General features: G+C 37.5%; 2 protein-coding genes across 2 annotated transcripts in view; both read right to left on the bottom strand.

The window, feature by feature from the left end:
• The window catches only part of LOC307124501 (globoside alpha-1,3-N-acetylgalactosaminyltransferase 1-like), a 120,643-nt gene that overhangs the window by 83,363 nt on the left and 9,484 nt on the right, over positions 1-27,796 (bottom strand). Inside the window, exons 2-3 of the mRNA XM_079813734.1 lie at positions 1,523-1,558; positions 306-332 (exon numbers count right to left, since the gene is read on the bottom strand). Of these exons, the coding sequence (XP_079669860.1) occupies positions 306-332; positions 1,523-1,558 (63 nt within the window). The remainder of the gene's footprint in view (positions 1-305; positions 333-1,522; positions 1,559-27,796) is intronic.
• LOC307124770 (uncharacterized protein) lies at positions 9,489-21,885 on the bottom strand (the record flags this gene model as incomplete). The annotated part of the gene is made up of 13 exons (XM_079814215.1): positions 9,489-10,181; positions 15,605-15,689; positions 15,798-15,833; positions 16,790-16,913; positions 16,984-17,045; positions 17,144-17,205; positions 17,400-18,017; positions 18,617-18,821; positions 20,177-20,310; positions 20,671-20,779; positions 20,879-20,938; positions 21,050-21,198; positions 21,672-21,885. 7 exons carry the CDS (start codon positions 21,883-21,885, stop codon positions 17,911-17,913), a joined length of 978 nt encoding a protein of 325 aa, XP_079670341.1. The 3' UTR covers positions 9,489-10,181; positions 15,605-15,689; positions 15,798-15,833; positions 16,790-16,913; positions 16,984-17,045; positions 17,144-17,205; positions 17,400-17,910.

Genomic DNA, 27,796 nt, shown 5'->3' with positions numbered 1-27,796 from the left:
GGTGTATTTATTCATTCATGACTCCAAGGCCAGATTACTGTAATGCATTATATGGGCATTAGAGTAATCAGGCAAAAGTATCCAATAACAGGAGAGAAGCAGAGATAAAATACATAGTATTAAATAAGTAAGTTGATTTACACTCTTTTTTTTGGAGCCCTCAAAAAAAAAAAAATAATGTGTCACTTGGCCACAATGGCCAGTAAATGTGAATAAATATGCATTTAAATGTATGCATGCTTCTGTGAATGTGTTATGTTTGGAGCATGCGTTTCAGTGAGTGCATGAACAGTGACAGTACTTACTTGAGGCAGATTCTTTGCTCTTTATATCTGAAACAGATATATGGTTATAATGCTGAAACACTGCATGGTAAATGTTGGGTGTAATTTTGTCTATAATGAGAATACATCAGGGGCGTAGCTATGTGGTGGCCATGGGTGGCTAGTGCTACCCCGATTGAAGCTTAGTCACCAGTGTTGCGCGAAAATTTTAACCGCTGACTTTTCTCCACTCAAATAACTATGACACCGGTACAATCCAACTGAACTATGTTCTCACTTCACATCATAATATGGAGAAAATAACAAGCCCAAAGATACCTATAATAAGTGGACATGGCCACACTGCAAGAACGCACTTTACGCAGCTTTACAAGCATAAACAAAACACAGCAGAGTGGTATGCGATCGTAGCGGTCAAATAAGTTTATCAAGCACATGTTTACATAGAAAACAATGGAAAAGCTAAGTTGTCGTATTTTAAATGTTGCGTGGTCTGGCTGAGAACAAATTAAGGTTGAATGATTTAAATCCATCTATGTTGCTGAATCATAAATGACCAGTAGATGGAAATGTATCGCAATGTAACATGTATTAGAACTCGCTACAGCAGCGAGCAGGAGTAGGGCACTAATGGCGAAATTAATCTGTCGAAAAAAGAGTCCTATTTGGGATTTTTTTTTAGTACGTTTCTTCTTCCGATAATAGAAAACGCATGGAAATCAACAGCAATGGAAATTTTATTAAAGCACTTTAATAAGGGCTAAGAATCCAACGAATTTGAAAGTGAGGCAAATGCATCTTTAACTAATTCTTCTAATTCTAACGATGCAGAAGTTGTCAAAGTAAAACCTTTGAAATATGTATGTCAAGTAAAAACTGTTTTTTCCCCAGACAGTATTGTGAGGTATTGGAATGCATGTTTAATAGTATGCATGTTTGAGCTGTAATAAATGGCAAAACAGCAAAACTACACACAGATAATTTATTCCACCGTTCTAAAATACTTTTACAAATATCAAGCCTTTTACCATGGTATTAAATACTAAAATTATACTAAATCCATTCATTCATCCATCCCTTAATTTCACTCCAATGAAATCACTGGGTTTTACGTGGCCACCACTACGCCCCTGAGAAAAAGTATTAAGCAGCCTATTTGTTAACTGTTATGTTTTAGATATATTTGCTCAAGATTATTTTGATGGGTGTTTGATCACACACAGTTAACAAACACTCACCTGAATGAGGTGGAGGTGAAGCCCAAATAAATGAGTCTGTGAGGAAACAAAATAACAGATCATGAATAAGTGAAGCAGATCATATCTTTTCTTAATGGAATTACCTATCAAATTTAATATACAGATAAATACAATCCTGTCACAGCAGTTTGATGAGATGTTGCAGTGATCTAATACACCCAAACACTGTAGCAAACACAAATTATTGATTACAAAAGTTTTTGAGAGTTTAATCTGATCCTATAATGCCCAGCGGACCAGCAGAAAACTGTGGAGTGAATTTTCAGGAGCTACTGTGGTGTCATTATTACTAATGTGACTCTATACAAATAAACTACTGGAAAAATGGTAAGTGGGATATAACTAACAAGCTAGTAATGTAATAAGTGCATTTTACAATTATTACTTCACATTCTCTTCAGTTGCAAATAATTTCAGAAACAGCACCTGTTGCAATAGGATGAAGGCCATACTGAAACAAGGTTATTTTTTACACAAAAACATCTATCTAATGTTTCAGCATGCTGGAAAAGATCTCATTGTGCAGCACCCTACTTGAGCTCATCCCTCGAAACTCTGTGATCCGTGTTTACAGAGAGACATGTTTTTACAAGAGAATTATTAAGTAATACTGCACAAAAATTAAAATAAAAAAAACACAAAGAACGTCATGTTCCTACATGTCCAGGGATAGGCCTACAATTAGCACGAACATGAAATTCTCCCATGAAAAATGGGTAAAACTTTATTTTAAATAATCAAATTTAGACATTTACTAAGTAGGGGTGAATATCTGACGCAGTCTGACCCCAATTGTGACTCAGGGTGGCAAATCCTCACGATCCCACTCGTTCTGTTTAGAACATTTACATTTGCAGTTGCAGTTATATGCTTTGAAAACAAAACCAAAGATAAAAACTAAATATAAAATGTGAGGTGAGCAGCGCTGGGTATTTTTCCACCTTCTGCGTCCTCGTTAGCAAGCAGGGACGTGCACAGGGGGGTTGCTCAGGTTGCCCGGGCAACTGCCCATGCCCTTCTCGTCTCACATTGCCCTTCCGAGGTGGAAAAAAATTAATTAAAAAATCGTACAATGGATGCAGAATTTCACGTAGGCCTAGATAAAATAATAATAATTAAAAAAAAAAAAAAAAATACCAAAACCTCATTCACTTCCCGTCCGAAAGTGAAAGTGAGTAGGGGGAAGGGCAAACTCTGTTTACGTGGCTGCACGACCGGCACCTGAGCTGAGCCTGCATGAGCGGCACTAGAAGGAGATTGTCGCGGTTGTCGGGTGAGACGACTTAACGTTGTCGGAAAGGTATAACAAACGGACGATCATCATCATCAAGTTTTATGAAATGAATTAAAATCTTCATAAATCCAGGAGGAGTTTGCCACGTTTAGCCTAAATAATCAGACAGATAGGGGAGACCGGGGATGGTTGTAACATTTTTTACCTTTCTGTCTATATCTTAGAGTAGCCTAGCTTGCAGACAAGCAGCCTAGGCTACTATTTTTTTGGTATGTATTAGGCAAACTAAGCTACATGTCTGCTGATAGTTAGTTTATCACATTTCGTTTTAGCAAGAAGAATGAATGATGGAAGTAATGCATCAGATTAATTATTTTATTCAAAATGGTTAAAGGTAGGGTAGGTAGGATTTGGTTAAAAAACGTTTTTCCAAATTTGTTTAAAATTTCTTTATATATCAATACATAATTAAAATGTAAGTACTCTGAAAAAGAAAGTATGAAAATTGAGTATCTGTAGACCTCTCACGACTGTTTTAAAGACAGCTCATTATTTCCATTCACTCCACCTTCTCCCTTCTGGGCTCTTTCCAAAGCCACGCCCCCAAAACACATGAACGCGCCACGCCGACCGTCAGCGGAAAGACGCATTTACCTTAGGCGAGCGGAGAAGAAGTGCATGTAGTGACATCATGTCAGAATCACATGTAATAAAAAATCTAACTTTATCATTATGAATATAAACAAATAAGATGTCTTTTAGTACTCACTATCAAGCTAGAATACCGATACTGGTAAAGTTTAAAATACACACACAACACATCTACGACACACACAGATACAAGATAAAAGCATCAGTAAACATTGGTCGAGAATATAAAAACAAACCGCGGAAATAAACGTGCAGGTAAAGTTCCCGGTGAACATGGTAAAAGAGTTTAGAAAGAGGGTAGCTAAAGCCAACTTAGTTCTAAAAAAAGTTCCTGGATGCGGTGTACTAGCTTTTACACATGCATTTTGTTATCTAAAGTTACATTTTGCGAAATTCAACACGACAGCGATCAACTTGAGCTAAGCATATTGAGTATTTATCATCTCTATAATGGCTCGCTAAGTTTATAACATTGTAACTCTATGCTAAGTAATGTTATGTTACAGTAGCTATATTAGGCAGCTACGTGTTGTAGTGATACATGCTTCATGAAAACATAAACCAAAAAAATGTATAATCCAAATGAAAGATTACCTGTCCAGCTGAAATACAGCCTCGTGAATCAAATCAAATGGGTGCGCCAGGGTTTCACAACAAAATCCGCCCAATTGCTACTCAAAACTAGCCCAAAACAAGCCCAATCGTGTTTCTCCGGTAAAAATCGCATTTGGGGGGTAAAATATGTGCCTTTTTGTAGGACTGCCTGCTAAAATTCGCAAATCCCAGGGCAAAATATTACATAATTGGGGTCGCTTCAACCCGCGGACATGAAAAACAGCCCGCGGCAACAGTGGGGTGCGCGCATGTGGGCAGATCCTGGAGCAAAAGAGGTGGTAGCCATGGTAGCGAGAGAGAGTGACAGGCGCCCAAGCCAATCACTTGTTTTGGCCCGAACGAAAATAATGAGCGGTGTTTATTGCAGATTAAAAAGTCTAGAGTCACTCGATTTTTATACTCTCTTTTTCATAGTACTTACATTTTAATTATGTATTGACATATAAAGAAAGTTTAAACAAATTTGGACAAAAGTGTTTTAGATCATTCTTACCTACCCTACCTTTAAATGCCTAAATCCTATCACTATTTTGGGTATTGTTTGAAGCCAAGATGCCCACTGAAAAGAGGCGGATTCAGGAGAGGCGATTCAGGGAGGCAGCAAAGGGCAGCACATAACTGCAGGGTTGGCTGCGAAAGGTTTGGGGTGTTAGGGGAGTGCCCCTTTTTTAGGTCAGAGCAACTGCCCCTCAAAATTCCTGTGCACGTCCCTGTTAGCAAGCAACAGGGGTAAACAACTGCTGCTTTGATGATGCAAAGAAATTCAAGCTTCGCCTTTCGCGTTTTAACCGGTTTTAACACTCGATGGCACTGTACAAAATTCCCTGCCTCGCGCATGTTGTTCATGCAACTTGTTCAGACTTGTCTGGTGCATGCGCAGAGTTTTCATCTTAGCAGCGTCCAGTAACAGAGTTATACGGAGTTTTCCTGGCTTGTTTATTCCTCAAAAGTCTGTTTTTCCTTGTGTGGTATTTCTGTGCGTTAATAACTCCGTAAGTAATAATAGTTATTGTCATTGTAGATGTGTTTCAGAGTGTGTCATTGCGTAATTCAGTTGATGTCACCTCAGAAGTATTTTTGTGTCAACATACAATAGCGTAATGCTCACCTATTTGAATAATCATTCAGTTATTTTGTTATCAACAATGTGTATTCGTTTATAGAAAATATTTGCTTGTAATGTATGTTGATGGAAATATGTATCAGGTCTGATCGGCATATTAACAATTGTTATACAGAGCGCACTGCAGTGCTAAAGCTGCGCACACACTTTGATAACCCGACACCGCTTGTTAGCAGCAGCAGCGGCAGCTCCGCTCCTTTTAATGCAGCTGCATTTAGCGCCTATATATGGTACAATAAGCTCTGGTTTACGGTTACATTATACAAATGTAACTTATAAGTAAGTTATAGTTATACAGTTCTTAACTGTGTATCTTCTGTCATGTCATTATCATGTATATTTACCATCCTTATTTGTTCTCTCACAGAAACCACATTTATGTACATATCCACGCAAACCTGTTTATGCCTTGCAATTGGATGACTGAATAAACATTACTATCATCAAAGTTCACTCTGGATTAGCTGCAGTTCTTTCTAGCCGAATAATTAGGCCAGTTGAGTTCCAACCATCCCACTGCGCACAGAATATCCCACAGGCACCGTGTCGAATGTGGACGAGGTCGAACTGGAAGCCATGTTAATCTTGGACTAAATCGGCCACCATAGGAGTTTAAACGAAATTGGAATTGAGAGGAACAGAAACTAAAATTCATTGGATGGTCATATACCTTTTCACCACTAGATGGGGGAAAATATCACACAGTGTAGCTTTAATGGAAGTTCTAAACCATGAAACATAAATCATGTGAGCCAACTCACTACACATAATGACATATTTTTATTTAAATATAATGATTTGAAATAATGATTCAAATCATTATTTAATTATATGTCAGCATGAACTATTGAACATATATAATTCATAATTAATTTACAGCTGGAATGTTGCACATATTATGTTAACAAGCCAAGGTTGTTGTCATATGCTCTTTCTCCAGGGGTGTGTTTTATTGTTTTATTGCAGGGTGTTTTGATCTCAGCTTTTGTCTTAGCAGGAAAACGTACTCGGTTACTAACGTAACCTCGGTTCCCTTAGATACGGAACGAGTACTGCATTGTTTGTCTTATTTAGATAAATAAGACAAGACGCTATGGGGAAAACTCCTTTTTCTCAGATTCGGAAGCCTTTATACAATCTAGCAGTGAAACTGCACGTCGACTGGTTCGTAAAGTTAAAGAAAACTAACCAATGACGGCGCGGTACGCGCGGGTGAGCGAGCCCGCTGAAAGGGGCGGGGTCTCGGGCTATACAAGCGGCCATTTCACCATGGCAAATCGATTGGTTTAGACTGAAGCAACGCATGAGGCATCTTTGCGCGTAGCACAGCAAATTATGCAGTACTCGTTCCGTATCTAAGGGAACCGAGGTTACGCTAGTAACCGAGTAAATTCCCTTGTGATACTACACGAGTACTGCGTCGTTCGTCTTAAGATAAATAAGACAAGCTATGTAAGGGGACGACTAAATAAAAGTGTGACGTGCTTTAAAAAAGGGCTCCAAGACACTCAAGAGATACAAGTCATCCACCAGAACCCTTTTAGGGGTCTAGTTTATGTATATATGGGGCAAACAGTAGTTACTCCCAGATTAAGTCGGGGATATAACAAAAGCATGTGAGTGCAGTAGGTTTATGCAGAAAGGACCTGCGATTGAAGTGCAGGGACCTCTAGATTATAAAATTGAACAAATGTGGACTGTGAGGCCCAGCCTGCCGTCCCACAGATGTCATTAATGGAAACACCAGAGGACCACACCCACGAGGAGGCCATGCCACTCCCAAGGGACATTAAAGGCCCAAGGAGGAGTAAGCGAGAGCTATGGCGTCTATTATCCATCTAGAATAAATAGTCTAGGCTTTGTGACCGGAAGACCTTTCGTGCGGCCACCAAAGCAGACAAAGAGCTGTTCCGCCTGACAAAAGGAGGTGGGGCTGAAGGGGTAGGTCAGATACCGGTGTCTCTTCTTTTATACACCTATCCTTCTCAATGATTCTTTTTATTATTTCCATAACCTGAATAATCAAGGATAATCAAATTATGTATCTCTTTCTCTACTTTCATATATTTAGTTTAAGGATGATTTGAAGACCCCCTTGACTTCCCTCAGGCGTATTTTATAGCCCCTATTCTCCTGTTATATTTCTTTAAAGAATAAAAGAATATCATGTATGTATGTTTCGCTCTCTCGAAGGAGAGCGATTGCTGTCTCTCTGTTTTGGTATTGTGTGTTCTCTTGATAAAGGTCAGGATCCACTGACACTGACTAGAGGCTGCTGCAGGCAGCTCGTGGGCGAAGCGCTGACACAGCAGCGAGGGAACAGTGCTGCTTGAGAGCGACGAGCTGATCTGGCAGCTGCAGAGTGGCGGCGATCAGCTTCGCACGTGAGCGGCGGTCTTAGCGGCGTGCTGAAGAGCAGAGAGTGCTGCGGGTGGCGAGCTGCTTGAGAGCGGAGAGCGGGATAAAGAGCAGCGAGCAGGGAGGCGGGGCCGATCAACTGCACAAAGGCGAGAAGATCAGCGGCAGGTCCAGCTGCTTGCAGGTGAAGACGGCTTCAATCTGAGTTCCAACGAAGAGATGTTATCTGCATCGCTGGAGGGAATTAATCAATTTGCCATGGTGAAACGGCCGCTTATATAGCCAGAGACCCCGTCCCTTTCGGCGGGCTCGAGTGGGCTCTCTCACCATTGGTACGCGCCGTCATTGGTTAGTTTTCTTTAACTTTACGAACCAATCGACGTGCAGTTTCCCTGCGTGATTGTATTAAAGGGGGGGTGAAATGCTGTTTCATGCATACTGATCTTTTTGCACTGTTAAAGACTTGGATTCCCATGCTAAACATGGACACAGGTTCAAAAGCTAAGGTGGACGTTTGATGGGAGTATTTCTTTGCCAAAATTAGTACTTCCTGTTAGTCATAAGTTTCGGAAAGTTTTTTTCGATCATGGGTCCGCTTGACGTCAACAGGGCGGAATTTCCTTGTATGGGCCGTACGGACAATTCTACCGGAAGAGCGCGCGCGCGCGAGAGAGAGAGAGAGAGAGAGAGAGAGAGAGAGAGAGAGAGAGAGAGAGAGAGAGAGAGAGAGAGAGAGAGAGAGAGAGAGAGAGAGAGAGAGAGAGAGAGAGAGAGAGAGAGAGAGAGAGAGAGAGAGAGAGAGAGAGAGAGAGAGAGAGAGAGAGAGAGAGAGAGAGAGAGAGAGAGAGAGAGAGAGAGAGAGAGAGAGAGAGAGAGAGAGAGAGAGAGAGAGAGAGAGAGAGAGAGCGTGAAAGCAATAGGCTATGCCCATCAAAGCGCTGGCTCGTAGCCAAATAACCCCGCGTTAAGGCAAAAGTGGATGGAATTTGTTTTTCCGGATTTTCAAATCGCCTAATACTGAAGGATGGAGCGGTCCAGTCCAGGTCCAGGCAGTGAGTAAGACTGCTTCAAATGTATGTTTTTGCCTATGCCCATCAAGTAGCCCAAACATGACCACGTATTGATCAATGGAGCATGCGATGTATAGTGTGTACATTTGTTTAGCTGGCCACTATATGTGTATGTTTGTGTATTGTAAAAGCACTCCAAACAACAATACACAAAGAATGGGGAAATATGTTGAACTAAATAAGCGCGTTTCTTCATTCAAATGCGCTACTATTCCATGTCTTTCTATGTAAACACTAGCCTGACGCGCAAAACCAGTCCGCTTACTACAAATCATGTCTACACAAACCACGCGTAAACACACACACACACACACACACACACACACACACACACACACACACACACACACACACACACACACGATATAATTAAAGTATAAATGTGTAAATAACACAAGCCGCTAAGCATATTATATAGTTAGTGTAACTTATACCACATAGAGATGTCCTGCTCTACCCTTACGAAAATTAACCATGGTTTTACTATAGTAAAACTGTAGTTAACTATGACTGTAGTAAACCGTGGTATTTTGGTGCGAACCATGGTTTTTAAAAACCATGGTTTTGATACCATGGTTTTACTACAGTTATATTGCAGTAATACTACAGTAAAACCGTAGTAACCATGACTGTAGTAACTGGTATTTTTAAAAACCATGGTTTTGATACCAGGGTTTTACTACAGTTATATTGTAGTAATACTATAGTAAAACCGTAGTAACCATGACTGTAGTAACTGGTATTTTTAAAAACCATGGTTTTGATACCATGGTTTTACTACAGTTATATTGTAGTAATACTACAGTAAAACTGTGGTTTTACTAAATTATCTTGAATTACATTAAAGCCATTTAGTTAAAACAAACATCAACAAAATAACAACAGAAAGAAGTTACCATTCTATGATACAGACTTTATTACTGAAATTACATAATCTGAAAGAAAAAATAAACTTGCATTTGTTCTCACATTTGACATAAAACAATAAACTACAAAGTTGTAAAAAATTATTGGTGATAAAGTGATGTGCAATGGTTGAATTCAGTTGCTATTTTACAAATAGAAAATAGCAATTTGTTCCACTGTAATAATGATTTATATACAAAAATAACATGTTATAGGCCTACAAATAAAAAAAACTTAGAGCACCTTTAAATACACAGCGTCTACCTCCTGTCCATAACCTGTCCATAACCTGTAAATACATGCCCAAAACAAGCATACGTTTGCAATTTATACTGTACATACATTAACAGGATTACAACATTACTTAAAAACATTACTAAAAGTTTCTTTTAATGGAAAATTCCTACATATACTACAAAATAAATTCAGAAGAAATGAGCAGTTCTTTAAAAGGATGTTTAAAATGATATCCACTCACAAGAGATAAAGACACGGAGTCTCCTCGTGGGGGATGAATACTCCACACTTTAAATTCTAGGTGAAGAAGTTTTTTTTCAAAAACATGTGATGCAGCATCCATGCCAGAAGTTGTCAGTATTAAGTCTGTCATACAGGCCAGTAGGTTACAGTCCAGCTTTGGTTTGGTTCTGTCTTCACCTTCAGTCCAAATGGACATAGGAACTAAAATGAGAAGAATACACACCACATTAACACACGGCTTGCTGTAATACTCAACTGTACTATCGAGCAGCCATGTAATAATGTCCAAGTGCAATGATGTCCATTCATTTAGTGTTTTCATAACCCATAAATTATTAGGGCTCCAAAAGCCAAGCAGAAAGAATGTACATTATATGATCAGCTGAGTCAATTCTCCTTTACTTATACTCTTGAAAGGTTAAACAAAACAAAAAGTACTAGTCTCATATATACATCATTTCACGAAAGAGAAAATGGGTTGGAATAAAGGACAAAAGAGAAAGTATTAGTTTGAATGGAGACATCTGTAACCAACAAAGGGATAGAGCTCTAGACACTTAATTCAATCTTAAATAATAAATAATAAATAATTGAGAAATACCCAGACAGACCTTTTCTCACTCAAAAGCTAACTTTCAACCTGGAAAACAGTGCATGAGTCAAGTGGACCTGGTAAAAAGATAGTTTTGGACAGCTTTATTTCAGGGTAAAATAACCTATTGTAAAGCACCGCTCAGTTTCAGCACTTCAGCACACTCGACCATGCATGTTAAGGTGTCAAGGTGCTAAGATGTTAAAGGATTAGTTCACTTTTAAATAAACTTTTGCTGATAATTCACTCACCCCCATGCAGGGCCTGAAATTAACTTTTTTGACCACCTACCACAGTGACTTTTTATCAGCCACTTTTTTTGTTCTCCTCGACATTAAGCATGTTCACGTGCTTGTCCAGATTTTTGTGTGTGTGTGTGTGTTGTAAATATGAAGAAATATTCTCAACAGTGTTCAATCAGCTTTGACATATTTAAATCTGCAGATCTTTGAATCTTTGATACAAACGATTAATTAAAAGCGCTGCATCGTTCAGTAACACACTGTTGCTGTGAGAGAGATGCGTTATAGCGGTGCTCATTTGTTGTGATTTCTCCTCGATAGGCTGCACGAGTGTCAAAAGTGCAACATTGTTACTGTCAGTTTATTATACATTACATTAGGCTATATATTATTATCCACTATCAATAGTTTTTTTCTCCATATAATGGACTTCAATGGGCCCCAAACGGTTCAAGGTCCAAAGGGCTTTAAACGATACCCGACGATGAATAAGAGTCTTATCTAGTGGAACGATCAGTCATTTTAAAAAAATGTATAAAAAAGTTTAAGTTTTATAAGCACAAATGCTCACCTTGCTCTGTTCTGTGATGCGCATTTGTGACGTCACGTAATATGCAATTACGTACCGAGTCAGTGTTTACAAGTTGAACGTGCAGGTGTACTCACACTGTTGGCTTGTGCCGTGCCTAGGGCTGTCACAATAATAGATTTTTCACACCACGGTTATTGTGGCCAAAAAATATCTATAGAAACCTTGGGGGGAAAAGTTATCAAATTAATTGGTAATACTTTACAATAAGGTTGTATTAGTTAACATTAGTTCATGCATTAGTTAACGAACTAACCATGAACAACACCTCTGTTCAGCATTAGTTAATCTTTGTTAACATTAGTTAATATAAATCCAGCTGTTCATGGTTTGTTCATGTTAGTTCACAGTGCATTAACTAATGTTAGCAAGATTTTAATAATGTATTAGTAAATGTTGAAATTAACATCAACAAAGATTAATAAATGCTAGTTCATGTCAACTAATATAACTAATGTTAACTAATGAACCTTATTAAGTGTTACCAATACATTGTACTTTGTTTATTTATTTTTTACCCAACAAACAAATTTGGATACTAGTAAACACAGGGTAATACTCTGTTATCTTCTTTGAAGCTCCCTATGATTATAACGAGAGAAAATACTGTCAAGTTCAACAGTATGATGATGAATAAATATTAATATAAATGTTATTGGCCATGACTAGATTGACAATACAAATACAAGAATAGACATTATGTAAATAGACATTGATTAATTAAAAGAAACTATGAGACCGCGACCATCGACTGGCTCTGACTGGTGTTTAGAGTCCGCACCAGCAGCAGCAGCGCGCGTTCCTTCAGCGTAGCCGCAAGAATTATGGCCTTTTTACACCTGCTCACTTCATTCGTTTTCTCGGATCAGATATTTATCATATTGTGAAGATAATTTTTTTTCTAAATGAACTTAATAAAGAAACTAAACGAAATATAACTAATTTGACATTACAAATGGGACACTGGAGTATTTACGTGTCTTGCTATCTAAGAGTCCTATTCATTTTAAATATTGTGGTTATCGCCAATACCGGTATATTGCCACACCCTAATTAACACAATGTTGATATCTGTGCTTTGAATATCACGGTTATCGTCAATACCGGTATATTGCCACACCCTAATTAACACAATGTTGATATCTGTGCTTTGAATATCACGGTTATCGTCAATACCGGTATATTGCCACACCCTAATTAACACAATGTTGATATCTGTGCTTTGAATATCACGGTTATCGTCAATACCGGTATATTGCCACACCCTAATTAACACAATGTTGATATCTGTGCTTTGAATATCACGGTTATCGTCAATACCGGTATATTGCCACACCCTAATTAACACAATGTTGATATCTGTGCTTTGAATATCACGGTTATCGTCAATACCGGTATATTGCCACACCCTAATTAACACAATGTCGATATTTGTGCTTTGAATATCACGGTTATCGTCAATACCGGTATATTGCGACACCCCTAGCCGTGCCCGAGCACGATTGTCCCCTTACCCCACTCCCCCGCTGGCCTGCACTCACATTGCACTTAACACACCGGGCTGGAGCACGCTTGTGTCATTCACGATGCAACTTTTTGTTTTGAAGAAGACAGGAAAAAAAGCGTTTTCACTAATAGACTGCCTAATAGATTTATCGTTTAGGCCGCGCAACGATTGTACTGCACGTATCAGAAGATACAGAAGATTACGGAGGCAGATGACTTTTAAGGAGGAATTTGCAGCCTTTATTTCACAAACTACAATTCATGTTCATCAATAAGGTGAGAACCAGGACCGTTATAAACCTAGATTTACTTGATTTAACTGAAAAGTGTATCCAAGTAGTAATAGTTTGGTGTTTGCTGTCATAATGTGAGATGGTGGTCCAGTGGGTTAAACCACTGAACTGATATACAGAAGGTTGCTGGTTCAATCCCAGCGGTCACCACCAGTGTGTCCTTGAGCAAGACCCTTTACTCCATGTTGCTCCAGGGGGATTGTCCCTGTAATATTGGATAAAGGCGTCTGCCAAATGCATAAATGTAAATAATGATGATAGTAGCACACAACTGTTCCGTGCTCTGGCACGGTTAGCACTCACACTGCATGTGAACCACGCTCAAGCCTAACCAAACCGCACTCTGGCCCACCGCTTCCAAGCAGGCCAGGGCACGGAACGGAGCGCTCACACTAGTCAAACGAACTGGGCTTTGGAGGTGAAACGCGTTTGGGCACGAAATGCGCTTGAGTGCCTAGTGTGAGTTCACCCTAAGTCAAACGGCGTTTACAAAAAAGGGTGTTAAAAGGTAAACCAACAATGTCAGACGATTTTGAACTTCGAGGAGAAGAAGAGATTAAGTTTTTGCCCTGCCCTACCTTTTTGAAGCGGAATACAGAGGAAGAACCTCTCTAGCATCAAACTAAAAAACACCTCTAAAACGCTGTTGCTCAGTAATGTTGGAAATCCATTTTGTTGGGTAATGCAGCGACATAAACAGGGTCTCACCAGCTGACTCAATGACGGATTCTAATGGTGGGATTGAAATGGTCAAGTTATGGCAGCATTGAGATTCTTCCTCTGTTCTTCCTCTGGTTGGCATTTGCCACATGTGCACCACCACATCTCGTTAGATCTTCGTCTGCCCGATGCTTGAGAGGTGTGTGTCGTCGCAACAGTGTCTTCCATCTGCCTAATTTCTTCCTCTGACCTTTTTTTCCAAAGGTCAAAATCGTCCGGCATCGTTGTTTTACCTTTTAACTCCCTTTTTTGTAAACGGTGTTTGACTTAGTATGTGCACGTTAAACTTGTAAACACTGACTCGGTATGTCATTTTTACGTACGTAAAATAATGTAATTCACGCATCAGAGAACAGAGCAAGGTGAGCATTTGTGCTTATAAAACTCAAACTTTTTTTTTTTTTAAATGACTGATCGTTTCGCTTATTCATCGTCTGGTATCGTTTAAAGCCCTTTGAAGCTGCACTGAAACTGACATCTTGGATAACATGGGGGTGAGTAAAAAGTGAACTAATCCTTTAAGGTGCACGAGCGTCAGGTGCGTTCTCTGTGAGACATTCTAACCATAAATATCTATGGTTCTAATAACGTCCTGGTCTAACAGAACAGTCACTGACATATGCACGAACTGTGTTCTTGCTCCACTTCATCTGCCAGTAATGCCTAGCTCTAATAGCTCTGCCTGCGCCATGTTTCCAACACCTGGCCCCGTCTTGATGCAGTGATTGACAGGGTGGGGCGGAGACTTGCTCAGCTTGGATTGCATTTTCAATTCCACATTGAATTTTGCTACATTCATTGCGGGACATATGCAAAATGCAATCGCAAGTATCTTGACTGTGAGTGTAAATGCAATTAAGAAAAATAACATTTAAATGATCATTTTGCTACAATTTTTGCTTGAACATGTTAAACACATCTAATAATTTCTGTAATACATTTTCATTTTTGCAACTTGTAAAGCGTTAAAATATATGTTTAAATTTTATCTTTAAACTAGTGTAGGAAATAGCAAATGTAAATTAAATTATTCAATTTGAATTTTTTTTGCTCCAAATGTTGCACACATGGCATGAAAAATGTAAATGTAAATACTGAAATGCATTGCCGTTTTACATATTGCATTGCAAATTGAATATTGCTACCCATATGCTTCCATAGTTTTCTTACTATTTTTGACAATTCAAACCCATTAATCCGTGAAAGAGAACTGAAGCGATCGGATGCCATTTCTTTCTTAAAAGCGTGCACGCGCTTCAGGTCAGAGAGCGTCAGCACGAGCACGTCCCACGCAGCGCTTTATTTTCTCATGCATGTTTCTGTTGCTTTCTTTTGTAATGCGCATTTGACTGTTTTGCTTCCATTGTTTAGTGAACGGTGAAAGCAGAGCTCTGCACACACGTCCTCACCCCTGCTGTCTCTCACACATAGATGCAAATTAAGCAACACTGCTCTTATTAGAGTGCTGTCAATCTTAAAGTACCGGTACTAATAAAATGTATTATTTTAGCAGGGTATAGCGATACTTTTCTAGAACCTAGTAACACTAGAAAAAACGTAGATGACAGATATAAAATATTTTTTGGTAATTAATTATCCCTTTAATGTTTATCATATTTAATTTGGGGAGTTATACCGACATTTGTTAGACAAAAAATCATTGGTTTTGTAAATGTACTTACCAATAATACACTTGAATTGCCAATAGAACTCACTTTCTTCCAGTCCAAGAATTCTTTTTTTCATGTTGGTATAGACTGGACAGGTCTTTTTGGCAGATTGGAAAAAAAAAAAGATTTTAAAAGACAAAAAATTGAGATATACTGTACATACCATATAATCATTATATGTTTATTAATGGCATTCACTGTTTACCTGGCAAACAGCTGATGTTTTCACACTCTCTCTTGTCTGTATTAAAGAAGATGATAATTAGAAATCACATTTTTGCTAGTCACAAATTGTCCAGTGATTAAATGTAATGCTTAAAGGGTTAGTTCACCCAAAAATGAAAATTCTGTCATTAAATACTCACCCTCATGTTGTTCCAACCCCGTGAGTCTTTTGTTCATCTTCAGAACACAAATTAAGATATTTTTGATTCAATTTGAGAGCCGTCTTACTCCTCATTAGGCTTCTAGGTAATTTAAACTTGCCGGCCCAGATAGTAGTAAAGACATTGTTAAAGTAGTCTAAGTGACTACAGTGGCTCAAGCATAAGTTTATCAAGCGATGAGAATACTTTTTGTGTGCAAAAAAATAAACAAAAATTACGACTTTATATGAATTTTCTTCTGTGTGGACCTCTGACGTGAGTTCCCGAGAACGCCACGACGAATACACGAGAACTGAGAAGATGACGCAGGTGAGTCTCGATGTAATGTTTAAAATGGTTCTAATGTGTGCATTTCCTGGATGTCCGAATCGTGAGAAACCAACGAGAAAACGTAAATGTGCCTTACCAATGCCGCAAAATGAATGAATGGCTTACTGTTCACAGTTTCCCATCAAATGATCGTGAGCGTCATCTTCTCAGTTCTCGCGCATGCGTCGTGGCGTATTTTTGGATTTCGTAAAAAATATATTCATTTGTGTTCCGAAGATGAGAACGAAAGGTTGGAAAAACATGAGGGTGAGTAATTAATGACAGAATTTTCAGATGAACTATGGGATAATTAAATTCTGTGTGGATGTCAAAATATATTAACAATACAGAACACAATTTTAGATTCAAATTCAATTTCTATTGGTAATAGATCTGCCAGGTTCTCACACCAGCCAATCAGTGAACTCCCTCTCCCAAATACAGATTACTCACACCTGAACCTCATCATCACACTCATCACCTCCACCATAAATACACACACCTCCAAAAAATCTCCCAGCTTTCTCCTCATTCCTTCTCCAGTGTATCGTCAATCCACCGTGTCTCCATTCCCACCTGTGTTTATCGGCCTTGTCACCCACCGTATCATCCATCAGTCCTCTCACCTGTAAGTGGAAACATTCCATTCGCTGCCAGCATCCAGTTCTCCAATTTATCATTGTGCATCTCACTTACCTGCTTTATTCTATATAGCTCACTGTTGTCAATAAACTTCCTGTTAACTTCCATCTTCCTGTCTGCAATCATAACAATACAAGTTCTGTGAATGTGAGATGCATTACACACGGAAGGAAATGATGGTAAACAAATAAATCTCCAAACGGGGCAGTCTTACATTTCCAGGCACCAGCTTCGACCACCACAAGAACTCGTCTTTCTCGAGCCATTTTTCCACACCTGTTGATTGTAGTAACATTTACACAGTGAGATGAGATCAAACGTGACTTGATAAGAAAAACAAATCACACTGCTTAGTGCAGAGTGTGACATGGAATCATAGTCAAATAAATAATATATAGATGTTTATCCATATTTTATTTGGGAAGTTAAACTAAAACTATTTTTTTTTTTTTTTTTACAACTTTACTTACCACAAATGCATTTGAATTAGAACTCACTTTTCTATAGGTCCTGTATTTTTTTCATGGGGGTATAGTTGGCTAAAAAAAAAAAAAAAAACAATTGATTATGTACCATATATATTCATTAATATTATTTTAAGGTTATAGTTATGATTTATATTTGAACCAGCAGCCACAAGTTGAAAAGATGAAAATGTGATTGAAAACTTACCTGACACTTTTTGAATTTTGGTCCAGAAAAGTCTGGTTTTATTTTTTTTATTTGGATGTATATACCACCTCTTTTATCTTGTCACGTTATTTAATGATGTCTGATTAATATAATTTGTCAGATACAAAACAATAAAATCTAAAGGTGAATAATTTACCAAAATTGCCTAATAAACCTATAAGGGCATACAGTACAAGATTTGGCGGTTGTATTATTGGGCATTGTTACCTTTTCCCATCTGCTTTGACCCCAGTAAAAGCCATTTGTTAAATGTGTTCAAATTAATAACATTTAATACACTAGAGAGCACTAATAAGAATTTATTTTTAAAAAAAATCGAAAAATCAAAAAATCAATCGAAATCAAAAATTGTATCCATATCCTTTCTTTACTCCTCATCCAGAATTTGGTAAGATCTGTAAATACACAAACATACAATACATCAGCATAAAGCAGAGGTCACAAAACATAATTTTTTTTCTCACGTTAATGCTTTTACATACTGCACGAAATCGTTGTAAAAGACAAAAAAATATATATAACATTGATATGGGTGATCATGTGGATTTAGACCTAAATATATTGTATTTATATAAAGCGTTCACAGACAAATTTTGCTTTGTCTTGTAAAAATCTGACATTGAGATTTTTTTTTTTTTCTATACATATTTGTATACATATTTGAAATTATACCCTCGTCTTCCATTGCTCGAACAAACAGCTAGAACCAGCTCAAACTCATACGTCATAGGAAGGCAAATATTCTATCACCTTGACCAAGATTTTATTTTATTTATTAGTTTATTTGACCTAACCTACCCTTTCCTGAACAGCTTGCTTGCATTGTTTAGTTTGTTTCTTGCTGCCACTCTTAGCTCATTAATATTTGCAGATGGAAACTTCTTTAAAGTGTATTCTAAAAAAAAATTTAAAACAATTATGAGAAATATTTAGTGACAATTAACACAACTGTACACAATATAATGAATACAAAATAATGTAAGAAGTATCATACCAAAAATGGCATTGACAAGCTTCTTATCCAAGCAAGGTTTCACACTCTCTGATGCACCTCCCTTTAATCCAGTTAAGGAGTGTGTTGACAGCACCTCCTGTGTGAACAACACTCCAAGCAGATCACACACAAGTTTTGTAGGTCTCTGATGGTTGCATCGCATAAGCTGTATTTTGTTAACTGTTACACCATCAGCAATGGTCACCTAAAACATAAAAAAAAAAAAAATGATAGTAGAACATCCAAAATGGCCTTTAAAAACACTTTACAATAAGGGGTCATTAGTTAACTACTTCAGTTAACATGTTAAAAATAAAAACAACTAAAAATGAATAATACTTTTACAGCATTTATTAATTTTCATTAATGTTAAAGGGATAGTTCCCCCAAAAATGAAAATTAGCCCATGATTTACCCTAAAGTCATCCTAGGTGTATATGACTTTCTTCTTTCAGACGTATATATTTAGAGTTATATTAAAAATGTCCTGGCTCTTCCCAGCTGTATTATGGCATTGCCTGTTGCTCTGTTTTTGAAGTCCATAAAAGTGCATCTATATATCTATGCATGCTATAAGTATTCAACTTACGGAAAATATGTAACACTCACGCCTCTCAGTTCAAAATGCTCACGCTACGTCTGATGGCAGTGCACACCAGTTACGCTCGTCAGACGCAGCGTGATCATTTTGAACTGAGAGGCGTGGGCGTTACACCTTTTCCGTAAGTTGAATACGGAAGGCGATTCACCGGAAGCTTGATCATTTACTTTATAAAGTCTTAGATATGGATATTTTTCCTTCCACAAACGTGTCGATTCGCTTCAGAAGGCCTTTATTAACACCCCAGAGCCGCGTATAGCAGTTATATGATGGATATAGATGCACTTTTATGGACTTCAAAAACAGACAATGCCTTAATACAGCTGGGAAGAGCCAGGACATGTTTACTATAACTCTGATTTTATTTGCCAGAAAGAATTCATATACACCTAGGATGACTTGAGGGTGAGTAAATCATGGGCTAATTTTCATTTTTGGGTGAACTATCCCTTTAATTTCAACATTTACTAATACAGTATTAAAATCAAGTTGGGGCTGACACAAATTTTAAGTCAATCTCATGTCAACCTTGAGTGCCTACAGAGTAGTATTGCATCTTTCATATCTCCGAAAAGTCTTTAGTTTTACTATATTTGTAAAAGAAATGCATGCTTTACCGTTTCTTCCGAGAAAAAAAAAAAAAAACGAGCAGCTGGGGGCGTATCGTGTGGGCGGAGCTAAAGAATGACGAGCGTGCACCGCTATTGTGTTGAGCTATGCATCTTTACATAGAAAAACAATGGAATCGATAGCTAACAACACAAAGACATTTGAAGCATTTTTACTCACCGCCTGCTTCCAACACACGTTAATCGAGTACCTGCCTCGTTTTTTAGTTAATAAGATTCAATTTATGTAAAAATAGTTGAATTCTTATGACAAAATGATAAGAAATGTACCCAGCTTTTACAATTTTATTTTATTAACTAATTGTGCTTTAAAACAACAATTAAACTTACATCATCCTCAAGGGGGTCCACTTGGTTGTCTTGTGATGAGTGTGGCTGTGCAAGTATGGCTGGTTTTTGATGCTTTGCAGGGGCACTTCTTTCTTCTAAGGCCCCCTTAAGTGAACACACCATGCTCTTCAATTCTGAAACAGTGATTCATAAATTGTGCATTACTACAGGACATATAGCTTAAAACACACTCTCACACGTTTATTTTTTAGCATTGTTGGGAGGAATACAATTTACATTTACGGTTTCATCAACCAAATGCATTTACAGCAGTTTTGTCTGGAATGCAGCCCAGACCCCCTCCTAAAGTGGTTTGAGCGATCTGATTTACATCTGCCTCGAATGCGTTCCGGAGAGCATTTACACCTGATCTTTTCATGATCGGACAGCTAAAATGCACGAAGAGGCCAGATGTAATCAGCCCCTATAAATTTCTATGAATAATACCAATGCACTCTCTTTACATAGACTACAAATGTCTGAAATATTGTTACCATTTATGGTGTCTAAGTGAAGAACTACTCTTCTGTTGTCTTCTTCCAGCTGTTTTATTTTTTCTTTCAGGGCACAGCAATTTCTGCATTCCTGAATAGCTGTACTTTCCTAAACACATAATATTGATAGTACAAACTTTTGCAATGCATGTACCCGTTTACAGCTAACAACTATAATCATGCACTATATCATGATGCATTCACTTACAATAAACTGCTCCTTGCGCTTTTCCAGCAGTTTTGATAAGAGACTAGGCCTCTTTTCAGGCTTAAAAGTGTAGAAGAGCACAGAATATATATTTTTAGCAGAGTTAATACAATATTACAGGTTAAATTATATACATTTAATTGAATACTATTTTAAACACATGCTACATACCTTTTTCTTAATGATTTCCTTCTCCTCAGGCTCTTCATCAGAAGAGATGCAAAGAGGTTTTCTCTTCCTTTTTCCACGGCCACAGTCCTCTTCGCTTTCATTGCCCTTTATAAGTTGATCTCTTAATTTGATCAGACTGTGCTTATCAGCTGTTTGGAAAATAAATTGTGTATAAAATCACATTCAAACCACTACTAAAAGCGGTTTAATTTAAGCATTTGACAGTTGAGCAGAATCTGTGTGGGCTTGATACAACTATTTGCAGTGACACAGTTTGTTTTTCTTATTACAGCTTAAAGACGTTTTATTTGTAATCTTTAATAATTTCATTACAGTACAGGTTTTTTTTTTAAACACGGTTTGTTTGTTTAATAGCATAAATACAAAAAAGAAAATATTTTATATTTATTTTTTGTATTTATGCTATTTTATATATATATATATGTTTATTATTTATTATTATTATTATTATTATTTTTAAATATAAGACCAAAAATGTGAGTGAATAACGTCGACCGTCCTCAGAAGTTAGCAACGACTAACGTAACTTATGTTAGTTGGGAACAGTGACCGCGAACAAAATAAACATTTTAACAATTTTCAAAGAGGTCCAAAAACTTACCTGACATTTTAAGAATTTTCGCAGGGTAGAGCTCATACTGGCCCTTTTTGGTAGGCCATTTCACCGTTATCACTGTATCTTTTTCCCAATTTTGTGGGTTCAATTTGTCGCTGGACACTCCGCAACCTCTCAGGTTTACCAACTTGATGTGCCCTACAGCAAACGACCCCTCTTCAAAAAATGAAAAAAGGCAGTGGAAATTTGACATATCCATTTTACCACAAAATAATCTGAATAAAGGCTAAGCAAACTGGAACCACAATTTAATCCATAAATTACCGTCCGTTAGCCGAGTCGTTTGACGTTTTGACTCACGCGACGTCACATGACGCGAGTACGGCAACACGTAGTATACATGGTAGTATGTTATACATGCATTTCGCGGTCTTTTTCGTTTTGAACTGTGAGCGCGGTACTAGCTGCAACTCAAGCTCTTTTCTACTGATAACATATTTCATACAAAACGTATATTTACAGGTAATGTTGCTCTTTACTTACTACTTATTTTTTATTTAAATCGGAACTTTGCCGTGGAACAAGGTCTTGTCGACTTCAGTAAGCTAAAAGAATCCAACTAATACGTGGAGTGGACGACATTAAGGTGAGTAACGTTAACGTTAATATGTATTATTGTATTGTATTATTATTATAAAATATGTATATCTAAATGACGACAGTTTAAATGTTTCGTTTAGCAGCGATGCGTCTGTGACTAATCTTTCTTTACATATTTTAGAAAATGTTAAACGGTTGATAATTCAAAACTGACTGATAATGGCGCAGCGAGGCCGATACAAGAAGTATCTTTTGGACTTGGCGGTCGAGATGCCTGCAACTACCAAAAGGCGCAGGTTGCAGGTAAAAAAAAAAGATGTGTGTGTGGGTTACATTAATATCCACGGAAATCATCAGTTGTGTTTTGCGTATGAATCAATACAAATGTTCTGTGATTGAATTCATGTGCTATATTTTTGAGTAATGCATATTTTATTCAAAATTGATCATATTTTTTTATTTTGTTTGTTTATTTTTTTAAATCATTTCAATATGAGAAATTATTTTCACAATCCAATCAAACATCCTAGTTCTGTATGTAATGAGTGGAGCTTGAAAAGTCTCCCAAACCCTGTTAATAAACGGTATGTACAGAGAGAGAGGCATTTGGACATCATTAAGCACCACATGAAGTCAGTCACAAATTCAATTTCATGCTAACTTAAACTTTTAATTTTGATTTTAAATCAGAGCACAAGTATCAGCTGTCTTGTTTTATAAGGTTATGGTGGACAAACACTTATCCATTTAATTCTTAAAACATTTAGGCAAACGATGCCCAAACGATACACAACGTATGTTCTGAAATGGAATCTCAGGTTTGTATAATTTGTATTTATTTATTTATTTATTTTAATGTATGTATAAAAAAAAATCCAGCAATGGCATTATAGATAAATACTTCTGTAATGCAATATTTTTTTCTAGGAACCAGACAATTCAGAAGATTTTGATGTATTTACAGAAACTGAATGTGAGGTTAGTATTAAATGTTATTTGATTTAAGTGTCACAGGGCATTTTATTTTTATTTATTTTTTTGTCTAAAATAAAAGGTCCTACATTTTCAGCCATATAAATAACATTTGTAATGTGATGTGTAGCAATACACCTCTTCAGCTGAGATTGAAGATGTGGATGAATTTTCAGAAGCTGAACCAGAGGTAAGCTCAAATTTAAGCTACACTTTGGTTTATGATTATAATGTTTGATTAGGATTCAAGCTAATCTCTGCATGATACAGCAACAATAGGTCAAACTATTTGTATTTCTATCTGACCAATTACATGCAGTATTTTAGAAAGTCTGACTGATAATAAATTTTGCTTTTGCAATTCGGTCATACTTCCTGTAGTACCGCAGCACCACAGTTTCAGAACCATGCCCACAGAACCGGTAGTGAGCGGCACCACCCAAACATTTGATTTTCTTTTGTTAAATAAGCTGTTTTCACATGGATTTTAATCAGATCGCTGTCTACAATATTTAACAATAATACTTTTAAATAAAGTCACTTTTCTGTTCCTATCCTTGAAACATGCATTTAAGCCAATGAGACCTCAACGTGATATGTGAAAATTTGAAATATGTCACGTTCACACTCTGTCTACCGGTCAAAAGTTTCAGACCAGTAAGATTTAAAAAAAAAAAATGTTTTTAAAGAAGTCTCTTCTGCTCGCCAAGGATGCATTTTGATCCAAAATACAGCAAAAACAGTGTTATTGTGAAATATTTTTACAATTTAAAACTGTTTTCTATTTGAATATATGCAATTTATTTCTGTGCTCCATATGATGCTTATGATAATTTTTAATGATGAAAACAGTTGTGTACAAATTTTTTCAGGATCATTTAATGCATTGAAAGTTCAAAAGAACAGCATTTATCTGAAATAAAGATTTTGCAAATACTGTTCTTTTGGAAACACAAACTGTTTCATCATTAATAATAATCATACATTTTTCTTGAACAGAAAATTATCATATTAGAATGATTTCTGAAGGATCATGTGACACTGAAGACTGGAGTAATGATGCTCAAAATTCAGCTTTGCAGCCTTGGTGAGCAGAAGAGACTTCTTTAAAAAATCTTACCGTTCTAAAACTTTTCAACGGTAGTGTATACCAGTGATGCGCGGGTTGATCCAAAATGAGCGGGTGCCCGCGGCCACCCGCGGTTACCCGCGGTTACGAGTCATCCAAAAATATTTTTAATGATATTCGGGTCACGGTCGGTCGGATCGTCAATAAATCCTTATTTACCTTTTGAACGTTGAGCGTTATTAACTTTTGAATAAATGCTGACGCGGGACAAAATGCCCGATTTCCCAAAACGTTGAACTGAGCAATGCCATTGTACCATTTTAATAGGCTACTTTTAAACGCATTTAAAGTCAGTTTTATGTATTTTCTGAGAGGGGGCGGGATTTTTGTTGGGAAAGTCGGGGGAGAGACGCACACTTCGATTAGACTGGATAAACACATGCAGCATCTTAATTGTTAAGAAAATTAAACGAAATAAATGAATAAATCAAGCCTGTATTACATAACACTAGGCTATATCATACAGCATTCAGAAAAATAACAGTTTGCGCTCCTAAGGGCTTTCACACTTTTCCAAATGTGGGCTGATGAATTCTTCAAGCCGGGTCGAAACATAAACATCGCGTTCATCAATAATATGCATCTGGAGCTGAAATGGAAAATGATGGGCCGCCTCAAGAACTGCCTGCTCTCGCTGCTGCACCTCTGAGCGACACCACGTCAGGGCCTGAAACATTTTCTCAATGGCCCAATGAGCTACGATGAGCATTTACTACTTTTAAAAAATGCGGGTCAGGAAGCGGGTCGGGTACAATATTTTCTTCTTTTTTTTTTGCGGTCCGAGTTGCGGGCGGGTTAGTTGAAAACGTCGGTCGGGTGCGGGTTGTTTATACATTGACCCGCGCATCACTGATGTATACCTATACAGTCAAATGGGAAACGCTTAACAACATGTTACACATTTATTAATATTTGTTTTTAATAAAAACAGTGTATAGTTGTATCCTGTATCCATGAAGTATATACTACTGTGTTTGCAACCATTAATTGACATTAAGCATGATCAATAGGCTTTTTAAAAAAAAAAATTATCATTGTACATCATATTGTATATTATATGATTATATGTCAAAATCCATGTGAAAACAGCTTGTTTTTAATAAAAGAAAATCATGTGTATGGGTAGTGCAACTATGACCCGCCCTGCCCCTTGGTTCCGTTTCTGAAACTGCTGGGCTGCAGCTGGATATATCTCCATACTTGTGGTACAGACAATTCACACTTTTCTGCACGTTATTGACTTCTGTGATATGGTTTACAGGAAAGCAATACTTCTGTTGACCATGAGAGGACTAACAGTTCAGATGAGGAATCTGAGGTGCGTAGAATGAAGCGTTTACCCAGAAATTGCACACACACACACACACACACATGTATGTATGCATATATAACAACACAGAGAATTTTGGCAAATGCCAGTTTTGTCGAGTATTCTCATATCAGGAGTCTTAAATGAGTTAAATAACGTCTTAACTGATCTTGTGAGAAAATTAGATGCGCGGGACTGTGCGTCAGATCCGTGTCATGTTCGGCAGCGTCCGATCTTAGTGACAGCAGCACTGATGTCTGTCATTAAAGTATTAGTTCACTAAATACATTTTTGCTGATAATTGGAAATATTTCCGATACCACAACAAATTCTGGCATCGGTATCGGCGAGTACTTGAACCCATGTACCGATCCGATACCATTTTTCTTAAACAAGACCTAGTTATGACCACTAGCTTTGTCTAACCACTGCGCGGTTCTTCTTCACTGCTCAGAATGCATTGCAAACACAGGAAGTTGTGCTGTGTTGCCACAAGTGTGGATGGCGGGCGCACACGCATGCGTGACACTCGCTCGCTGTCTTTGTCCTCCCCCAGTTTCTCTACCTGTGTTTTTACAGTCTATGGTCACTATATGTATATATGTGAGTACAGTGGTTCAATATTAATATTATAAAGTGACGATAATATTTTTGGTGTGCCAAAAAAATAACGACTTGTATAGTGATAACCGATTTCAAAACAATGCTTCATGACGCTTCGGAGTGTATCGAATCAGCGAGTCGATTCAGTGGTTCAATACACCGAAGCTTCATGAAGCATTGTTTTGAGTGTCAAGCAGGAGTGTCGGTTAAACAGCATTAAAGCACGGGTTTTGGAGCAGGGTCTCATTTAGCTACACTGCTGACACTCAAAGTGAAAGCACACTTTTGATGGACAAAATAGAAATTATCTCACACAAAATGCACAGAATAAACATGTTTGCAGTCTTGTAAACATATCAAAGTGACTGAAACGACAAGATTGGAGCGGTATTCTTGGTTGTTTTTGTTGTTTACTATTTACATGCAAATGCTGTACACCGCCCCATCTCAAGTTTATAAATGACCAGCTTCCAAAAACAAATTTATAGTTGTCTTTGTAAAGAATTGCTGGCTTATATGTAGCTTTGGAGTCGTTGCTGTGACGCTGTACAAATGCATCCAGTGTGACTACCCTTGCACGTCTGCAGCTGCAGTAACAATGTAGTTACGCCAACATGAAGCTGATGCGCACGCTTGCGATGTGAAACGGCCGTGAGGTAAATGCAATTGTCTAGCAGTTAAAAATAAAAAATGCTTTTTTTTTTCTTTCTTTTTTTCTATTGTAGGAACTGGATGACCCACAAAATGCTGAATGGAGCAGTGATGTAAATTCGCAGACTGCATCAAAGGTTTGTTTGAATTTGAAATTAGTAGTGTTTATTTTGTAGTCATTAGTTAGTGTTAGATCATTCGGTGTCAACTCAACCTTCAGTCCCTGGCAAAAAAGGGATAATTTTTTTAATTAGGGGTGCTCGATGTATTGTTTTAGTATCGATATCATGTGTGCACAATAGTTACATCAGGATGTGTGATTTGAAGTATAGTAATCATTAGGGTGTAACGGTACTAGGGCTGGGCGATATGTAAAAAAAAAAAATCATATCTCTGTATTTTTTGGTTGAATGGCGATTGCATGCCGCTTTAAACTATACGTGTTAACTATATCTTACCAGTTATTTTGTAGCCCTTAATGTAGAGCACATGTCATGTTGAGGATGAGTTGTATCATGCACTTTCCCTGCATCAGCTCATTCTGCTTGCTCCGCTGTTTTTCAGATGTGTTTGTATCAATCTACTGTATATCGATATAAACCATATTGCCTCATTCCGTATCGTTTCTAAAAAATATATCCTAGGTGTATATGAATTCTTTCTGGCGAATAAAATCAGAGTTATAGTAAACATGTCCTGGCTCTTCCCAGCTGTATTAAGGCATTGACTGTTTCTCTGTTTTTGAAGTCCATAAAAGTGCATCTATATCCATCATATAACTGCTCAACGCGGCTCTGGGGTGTTAATAAAGGCCTTCTGAAGCGAATCGACGCGTTTGTGGAAGGAAAAATATCCATATCTAAGACTTTATAAAGTAAATGATCAAGCTTCCGGTGAATCGCCTTC

Source organism: Gobio gobio (assembly GCF_949357685.1).
Source record: "Gobio gobio genome assembly, chromosome: 4".
NCBI lineage: Eukaryota > Metazoa > Chordata > Actinopteri > Cypriniformes > Gobionidae > Gobio > Gobio gobio.
Note: the sequence above shows the minus strand (reverse complement) of the source record. Positions and strands in the feature narration are given on the sequence as shown.